We start from the raw sequence: 8,966 nt of genomic DNA on the forward strand, positions 1-8,966 counted from the left end.
CTCGTGCAGTTCCGATCCGGGCTGTGCAGAGCTTCGTTTGATCGGTTTGAGAGCTGGAAAATGTGTCTGAAATAAGGACAGGAAACATGGGTCCGGGGTTGCACCTGTGTCCGGGCTGGACCCAGTGACAGCGCTAACATCCAGCAGCTGTAAATTGAAGCTAGAAAGGCTCAAATGGGAAATAAATCACTGATGTTAATAGTGCGAGTAATTACTTTAATGAGAGACGTAGCAGATTCACCGCCTTTCAGCTCAGCCTGGGAGCATTCCCAAAGCCCACGTTCGGGGCTGCGGGCTGTGACACACTGCTCGTATCACAGAGCTGGGAACGGGGTGGGCCCGGCTTTGTGCCAGCAGGGCAGCAATCCTGGAGTTTGGGCTCAACGAGCGGGTTTAGGGCGAGTAATGGCACACGCTGCAATGGGCAGCACTACCGGGATACAGCAGTACCGGGATACAGCACTACCGGGACGCAGCACTACCGGGACCCAGCGCTGTCCGTGACCGCACCGCCCACGCGGGGGCGCCGGGGCTCGTCGTGGAGCAGAATGTGTTACGGCTCCTTTAAGAGCCGGGCAAATGTATCAAAACAAAACGGCAGCGCTGCCATAGGCTGCGGGGCGGGCACGTGGCGCACAGCTGGCTTCCTGCGGCCAAGCACCGGTGGCAGCTCCCGGTGCCGCCGCTACGGCCCGACCCGACCCGACCCGACCCGACCCGACCCGGCTCGTTCCCGGTCCCCGCAGCTCCCCGCTCCTACACGGCACAGTCTCACTGCCCGGCCCGGCCATGGCGCACTCGGCGCCGCTCGGCCTTATGGAGCAGGGCTGCCCCATCCAGGTGGAGCACGATCGGAAGCGGCGGCAGTTCACCGTGCGGCTGAACGGTAACGGAGCAGAGCCCCCGATCCGCCCCCTACCCCCCGATCCCCCCCCTCTGTCCTCAGCCCCCTCCTCCTGTGCATTTAATCGGTGCCTCTCGGCGTCCCCGTGAAACCAGCCCCTCTCCGGTTCACCTGGTAAACACCAGCAGCCGGATGGGGTTATGTTGGATTCTTTTTCCTCCTCCTCTTTTTTTTTTTTCTCTTTTAATTCCAACCGCTAATTACAAAGTGCAGCGGGAGGTGATGTACGTGGAGGTGAAGCTCCCTCCGCCCACTCGCTGCCGGCATTGGGATCAAATGAGGGCACCCTGTGCTGTGGGTGCATTGGTGGGACAAAAGGGGTCATTGGGGAAAGGAAATCCTTCATTCAGAGGGCGGTGAGGGGCTGGCGCTGCTCCCAGAGCACTGAGTGCCCAGCCCTGGAGGTGCCCGAGGCCGTGGGTGGGCCCTGGGCAGCCTGGTGGGAGGAAACCAGCTGGTTTGCAGTATCTTCTCTGCTTTCTTTGTATGCGAGGAAATGAATGGTGCTTGGTGTTTGCCCCTTCATCCCTCTCCTCTGAGCCTACAGTGCTATGTGTGCTTCCTAATGCCTGCATCAAATCAGCACGTTGCTTTTCTCTTTGTGTCCTGAAAGCAGAAGCATTGAGAGCTGGAAGTAAAGCAGCTCATGGCAGGGACTGACCACGCTTTGTTCTCCTCTTGGAGAGGAGAGCAGAGAGAAGCTTGATGGGATGAGAGGGAATGGCCTCAGGTTGTGCCGGGGGACATTCAGGTTGGATAGCAGGAACTATTTATTCTAAGGAGTGACACTGCTGCCCAGGGAGTGGTGGGGTCACCATCCTTGGAGGTGTTTGAGCAGGGTGTGGATGTGGTTGGTGAGCAGTACTGGTGGTGGGTTGGACTAGATGATGATCTTGGTGGTCCTTTGTGACCTTAATGATTCTGTGATCCTTTGATTTGTCCTCAGTTAAGCTGTAGGTAACAGCACAGACAGCCAGCACAGCCCTTTTTGCTGGAGAGCATCACTGAGTGTTTCCATAGGAAAACCAGAGCAGGCTGTGCTGCTGTGCTGGGACTAAAGGGATGAGGTTGTGCTGTGCACCGAGATGGCTCTGTGCTCTCCCAGTGCTACAGTCACTAGATCTCCTCAGCAGGAAACTGCAGCTGAGCTGGGCCCCCTGTGCTGTTCCAGAGTGGGGCCGTCGGGGACAGCTGTGCCATCTCCACTCAGCACTGCATGTGGTGCATCTCTCTGTAGGAACGTGCCAGGCTCTCTGCAGGGCTGTCTGTGTGCTTGGGGACGGCTCCTTGGGATTGCTGGCTTTGCTCTGTCCCCTTTTTCCCTGCCAAGGTTTGCAGCTATGGAGTGATGTGTAGGATTGCATCTGGGCTGGGCAGTGGGGAAGACGTTCCTCCCCGTCCCCCATCCCAGGACAGAGAGGGCATAAGGAGGTGTTTTCAGCTGCAATGCAGCAAAAGTGAATGGATGGCGCTCAGCTGAAGCATGCAGTAAGTGCAGGTGAAGGTGGGGCCCTTCATCCTCCAGTAAGCACTGGGGGGAAAGGAAAAGTTTCTGTTATTTTAACTGAGTTTGTCTCATTGATGGGAAGCTTGTGTTTTGGAAATTCTTTAAGTATAGAAACTCTCCAGAAATGAGTTGAAGCTGAGTTTGGGCTCTGCAGATGGAGATGGAGGGGTATTATTAGCTCTCCTCTGATTTACATGTGTGCTGAAACTTCTTTCTTCCTCTATCTAAATTGCTGTGAGAATGTCAGGGTTTTGCAACAGGAAATGTGTGTGTCAGTGTGCACACACGCACCCCTGCACACCTGTGTGCACTTATGGGATACCCAGCTGTTCCAGTATCTCCCTCCAGTCCTTCCAAGGTCCCAAATGTAACACCAGGCCTGGAAGCTTTGTCCCGTGTTCTGGCCCATGCTGTAGGGGGAAAAGAGCTGGTGCTCCCTGTTCAGCTTTGGCAGTTCCTCAGCACTCTCTCCCATCCCCAGGTTGCCATGACCGAGCGGTGCTGCTCTATGAATACGTGGGGAAGCGCATTGTGGACCTGCAGCACACCGAGGTGCCGGATGCCTATCGGGGAAGAGGGATAGCCAAACACCTTGCAAAGGTACAGCCACTGCCCTGGGGGGAGCTGCTTCTATCCGATGGAGGGGAGAGGTGTGGGGAGGTTAAGTGAGGCCCCAGAGGAAAAGGAGAGCATTTTGGGGTGGCTCAGCACTCAAAAGGGAGGTGTTAAGCCTTCCCCCTGGGGGCTGGAGGGCTGGATGGAAACCTGTGGTCAGATGTTCCTATTTCTGGCCGCGAGGGGGGCTGGGTGAGTTCCAGCACGTCCTCTGCTCGATCCTCCTCCACTGCCAGCAGCCCTCGCTCCCACCCTGCTTCCCCTTGGGGCTGCTCCAGCATCTCCCCCCAGGAGCTGGGCTCCCTCGCCCCAAAGCTTCAAGGCCCACACGTGCCCTTTCTCTTCCTTGGGCCTCACTTTGGGGACTCTCAGCTGTGGGACTGCCAGCACAGTGTAGGGGCTGTGTGGCAACACTCTGGGGTTATGGCTGCTCCTTGTCCCCGTGGCAAAATGGTGGCAAAGGTGATATTTGCATGATGCAGATAGGTCCCTTTTGTGATGCAGCACATGCCAGGCTGTATGTCAAGGTTTCAGCTTTCCTTTGCTTGGGGACCCCATGGCACTTTGGAGGCTGAAGCCACACTGCCCCAGCCCCCAGGACTCTGTTTTAGACTCTGTTTTAGGGGCAGCATGGGCTGTTTGTAACCCATCTGTGCTCTCTCACAGGCAGCCCTGGACTTTGTGGTGGAGGAGGACCTGAAAGCTCACCTGACTTGCTGGTACATTCAGAAATACGTCAAGGAGAACCCGCTGCCTCAGTACCTGGAACACTTGCAGCCTTAAGACAGCACTGCTCTGACACCAGCACTCCTGTTCAACGCGGCCTTCGCTTCTCTGCGGTCTCAGGAAACCCCCCTCCCACACTCACAATTCCCTTTTGTTTTTTTAAGTGTGTCTACGTGGTGCATGATCGTGGGCACAACCTCCTCTTCCCTGCCCATGTCTGAGCATGGCAGTGGCCACAGGCTGGGCTGGCTCTGGGCATATGTGCCCCCTCGGTGCTCTTTGTCCCAAGCCAGGAGCTGGAAGAGGATGATTTTTCCCACCAAACTCCACGACAAAACCAGGGGATACATCTGCACCTCATCCTTTCTCCTCTGCTTGGCGACAGTTGTGAACTTGCCAGGTGATGTTGATTAGGGGAAACTGTGGGGTATCAGCCCCCTTTCCTCCTGTAGCTGGGAGAGATGCTGTGGATTAAACCTCAAGGACCAGGAGTTGCTGGAGGAGCCCCAGCTCTGTGGGGTGCCAGTGAGACCATGGAGGCTGTGGTGGTGCCACCAGGACTGGCTGCAGAGATGCTGGGATGCTGAGATCTCTGCATCTGGAGAAAAGAGCTATGTAAGGAGTGAGCTTTGTCCATTGCAGCAGAGCATGCAGAGCTTATGCACAAAGTGGAAGCAATGCAGCTGAGTTGTGGATGCTGCTCTCTGCAGGTGCCAGCTCCTGCCCAGCCTTCTGGACATTGCCCCTCATGGCTGTGGGCTGCAGTTATGCTCCCTGCTGCAGCAGTCACAGCTTGCCCAAGAGAAAAGCACCCACCGGGGTGGTTTCCTATAGCTGAAGAGGAAGGCTCCTCCCATCTCCCTCAGCTCCAGCCCTGCACCCAGCCTGTGCCCCACACCCTGACCTCCAAGCCATTGTTGTATCCAGAGAGCAACAGGGGTAAGACTGCTGGGACCTGGTCCCCTTTCCAGGGCTCAACCCTTGATCTGCCTACCTTGACATGGCTGCTGTTCACTGCTCCCTATGGCTTTTGGGAAGCAGCCGTGCCATGGGGCACTGCCTGCCTGCTTGCTACCCCTTCACAGCTCTGATCCTGAGTGCTGGCAGTGGGGTGGAACACCCTCACCGTGTACCATTACCTCTGCAGATAATGACAGCACAGCATGGTGCAGCATTGCCACTGTCAGATGTAGAGGTAATGGTGTGATGGCAGGGCTCTGCCTGGCTCCTATTGACCCCCTCTTCTGCCTCACACAGGCCTTACAGGGCTAGACCTTAGGAGGTTTTCCCCCAGAGGTGTTGGGATTTTGCAGAGCCCTGGGGTTGGGCTGCAAGGGGACAGCTGTGACAGGCTCAGCCAGCAGCTAGGCAGAAGGAGATAAGGAGCCTTTCACCTGGAGGCCAGATCCAAACCTAGTTGATCTCTCAGCAGGGACTAAAGTTTACAATCTGTGCCACAGACTGAATGAATCCTGGGCCAAGCAATAGCTCAGCCCTTTCCCAGAGCCAGCGCAGAGTCCATAGAGGCAACGGCATAAGGTCTGAGCAAAACCTCTCGCTCTGTCCCTGCCCCAGTGTTGTGGGACCCCTGCTTGTCTGCACCGCACAACTTGGAACAGACCTGTGCCCAGCTGCTGCCCTGTTGCCAGTTCATGCCCCTCAGGAAAGGCACCGGGCTCAGCACTACCCCACATCTCTGCTCTCTTGCTGCCTATTTCAGACCAGCTGCAGCCCTTGGGATGGCTTTGAGGGACTGGGAGAGGGTCACAGATAATGAGCTAAAGAAGACATCTGGGCTGCTAAATGCTCACTCCTTAACTTGCAAACACCCGTTGACATCTGGTTTCAGGAGCAAGGCTGGCTCTGTTACAGCCAAGTGATAACAGAACCATCCTAAAGTGAAGCTGAGCCATCTTCTGCAAGCCAAGATAAGATACCATTGTATCTGTGCTGCAGCGGGGCTGCGTGCTCAAAGAGATCTGTGCCTAGTTGCCTCCTAGGAGCAAAAGTGCAAGTGTGGTGCTACACTCAATGCTGGTTTGGTTCTGGTTCCCACTGTGGCAGTTCTCAGAAGTTTCAGTGTCCCAGCCTGGCCTGGAGCCCTTCATGCTGCTCCAGCAGGACCCCCGTGCTTCCTGGTGCTGGATCCCACGCAGCAATCGCTGCCTTAAATCAGGCACAGCACTTGGTTTTGCTGCTGCTTTCCTCTGAGGTGCTACAATTCCTCCAGTGTCTGACCTGACAGAGATGTGCCAGGTTCTGTGCCAACCGTTTTACTGCTGTTCCTGTTCTCCTGCCCCAGCCCCACAGCATTTGATGTCAGCAAATAGCAATACCCACAGGTCACCAGCAATGCTGCCATCCCTTGTTCTCCCACGAAGCACTCCCAGCTCACCCCTGCAGGAAGGATCTTCCTGAGCCCTGTGCTGCCCCTTGGTGCTGACTGAGCCTGGAGGAGCTAGGATCCTGGACTCTCTCCAGCAATGGCAGCGTGGAAGTGGTTCAGTTGAACAGTGAGGTCCCCAAACCCATTTGAACTGCAGACTTTGGTGGGTGGGGAAATACATATTGCTGTCAAACCTGCTTCCATATTGCCCAACTTGAAACACTCCCCTCCCCTCTCCACTTTCCAGAATTGTCTTCCTCTGTCCAAGGTTTCCGTTCTGTTGAATTCAGTGGTTACGATGTGCCTTTCCTTCTCAGGACCTGTTACAAATGACCTTTTTGCTTTTGTTTATGTCTAACATTTATCTTTATCCTTTCCTCTGTCATACTATAAAACACATATTGCATGGATTACAATAAAAAGTGTGGCTTAGCTGAGCTGCAGTGGTTGCTGCTCAGCAATTGCTGGGCTGGAGGTGACCAGGGGACCTTGGGCATCGCTGGCTCTGTCACCTGGGCTGGGTCATTCAGGCAGAGCCTGCTTCACAGGTCTTGTCTGACAGCTCTTCTTTCCAGTCCATGTCCAGAGTGATTTTTGCTGCTTTGCTGCTGCTGGTTATTTTCTAGGAAAGTTAAACAATCTTTCTCATCCCCACCTCAAAGAAAACAAATCTTACAATTCTAACTCCAAAATCTTCCAGCCATTAATTACCATGCACGTTTGTGCCTTGGAGGAGGTGTGGAAAAAAAGGCTGGATGCAGCAGATCTGGGAGGGGGGGAAGGGGATTCACTGCTATGTACATTGGGATACACGACTGTCACCCTTCTACTGCCTGAACTTCGCTTCTAAAACCCTTTCCTTCAAGGAGGATCTTGTGCAGAAGTAACTGCATCCAGGCAGCAGGAGTGATGAAGGGCTCTGTTCAGGATGAAGGTGTTCTGGTGCATCTCTGCAACCTGGGGGCAGCCACTTGTCCTTTCATCTACCATCCAGGTGACTCCAGCTCCCTGCAGCCCAGCTCAGAGCTGGAAATGAGCAGGGAGGCTAAGGCTGGTGGATTTAATGTTGGGTTTTAGGGCTGGCTGTCTCTGCAATAACTGCACAGAGCTTGAGATGAGTGGGGTCGCAACTGGCTCCTCGTTTTGCTGCTCAATCCTCCCCTGCTTACACAAACCAGTCCATGAGATTTCAGGCCAAACAGCCCTCGGCAGCAATCCTACAAATGCAGCCTCTCCTGAGCTGGCACAGAACAGTTGCATTCATCTGTTTTAGATGTTTGAAAACATAGGCATGAAAACATTTCAGTAGCTGGTTAGTGGAGTCACTCTGCTTGTGCAGAGCAGGGCAGGTGAATCAGAGGAACATGAGATGCTTCCTTGCTGGGCCCTGCACTCCTTAGCTGGGAAGCACTGCCCCTCAGGCTCCCAGTCAGCGTTATTTACATGGCTTGCTATAGATGAGTGCAAGCCACAGAAGCTGAGGCTGGAATTGCAAGAGGCAAAAATCCCAAGGCTGCTGGATTGGTGGGCAGAAGGGGCACTGCTGCTTTTCAGTCATGATTTGACCCAGTATAACAAGTGACATGTGGCCCTTGGGTTGCAATTTGAGCCTCAGGGAGCTTGGCATTAGCTCGTCTGGAGGGACAGTGCAGTGGTTGGGGTTATAGCACAAAGCTGGGCTGTTGCTAGTAACACGCTCTGTTTACATTCCACATTCCAGAAGGTCTGATGCTCCGACCTGCCCCAGCAACACCGCACGCTCCACTGCACTGGGAACGTTTCCCAATCACCTCCTGCTCATGCAAATGCACTATTTACCTCCATTGAAAGAGCTGAACCCCAAATGATGGCTGAGAGAGCAGAGTGCAGGATGGTCCTGCGGTTTGGAAGCACAGCTTCACAGTGATGGGACGATGTAGGCAGTGATGGGTTCGCTCTATTTAGTTCCATTACCTCACTTGGAAATAATGTTGTCAAAATGAGGCATTTTCTAGGGAAGGGAGATGCAGAGACAACGCCGCTCTTCTGAATCGCGCTGTCAGTCACAGCACTGTCACGGGTTACACGGCCCCTCCGATATGTTCCCTCCTGCTTCTCAGAGGTTTGGTGGCTGCTGGGGAAAACAGAGAGAGCAGGATGTTAGAAATGAATGGGGAACGGCACAGGGAGGGGCTGATGCTTCCCAGTGTGTGCTGATGGCGGCACAGAGTCCCTGAGAGAATGGCTGGTTGTAAGGGAAGGCCATTGAATGGGAGGAAGGCTCCTGATGGGGCACAGAGGCACCACAAACACCCACAGCTCGATGGCAGCGAGGCCTGCTCTATGAGACCTGCTCTATGAGACCTGCTCTATGAGACCTGCACTGTGAGACCTGCACTGTGAGACCTGCACTGTGAGACCTGCACTATGGGACCTGCACTATGAGACCTGCACTGTGAGACCTGCACTGTGAGACCTGCACTGTGAGACCTGCACTGTGAGACCCCCGCCCATGCCGCCCCCCTGCTGCTGCCCTCCTGGCGGTGCCGCGTTGCAGGCCGGGACCATGGATGACGCTCCTCCCCCGCCCTCCCGGCTCCGCTCAGCTCTGTTGGCTGCTCTCAGCAGTCGGTCGGTCGGTCGGTGGCCGTGGGGTCACTTTGTGCTTCGCAGCTCCGCACTAACGTCAGGAGCCCCCGGCCCGCTCCGGCCCGACCCCTCCGCTAACACAGGGGACTACGCATCCCAGAGGCCTAATCGGCCGTACGGCGGCGCGGTGCACTGTGGGAGTTGTAGTCCTCGCCTGGGCGCGCCCCTCTGTCGCTGAGCGGTTCCGGCGGCCGCACGCA

The 8,966-nt window shown here is 55.4% G+C and overlaps 1 protein-coding gene across 1 annotated transcript; it reads left to right on the top strand.

Moving 5' to 3' along the window:
- The first annotated feature begins 584 nt into the window (after positions 1 to 584).
- Positions 585 to 6,572, top strand: NATD1 (N-acetyltransferase domain containing 1). Its single transcript, XM_015876824.2, has 3 exons — positions 585 to 886; positions 2,893 to 3,011; positions 3,693 to 6,572. The coding sequence occupies exons 1-3, from the start codon at positions 790 to 792 to the stop codon at positions 3,807 to 3,809; spliced, it is 333 nt and encodes a 110-aa protein (XP_015732310.1). The 5' UTR covers positions 585 to 789; the 3' UTR covers positions 3,810 to 6,572.
- Positions 6,573 to 8,966: the final 2,394 nt, after the last annotated feature.

The sequence above is a fragment of the Coturnix japonica genome, chromosome 14 (genome assembly GCF_001577835.2).
Source record: "Coturnix japonica isolate 7356 chromosome 14, Coturnix japonica 2.1, whole genome shotgun sequence".
NCBI lineage: Eukaryota > Metazoa > Chordata > Aves > Galliformes > Phasianidae > Coturnix > Coturnix japonica.

Coding starts and splice junctions, on each gene's coding strand:
- NATD1 (XM_015876824.2), top strand. CDS start 790: ATGGCGCACTCGGCGCCGCTCGGCCTTATGGAGCAGGGCTGCCCCATC. Junction 887..2,892: donor GTTCACCGTGCGGCTGAACG/GTAACGGAGCAG, acceptor TCCCATCCCCAG/GTTGCCATGACCGAGCGGTG. Junction 3,012..3,692: donor TAGCCAAACACCTTGCAAAG/GTACAGCCACTG, acceptor GCTCTCTCACAG/GCAGCCCTGGACTTTGTGGT.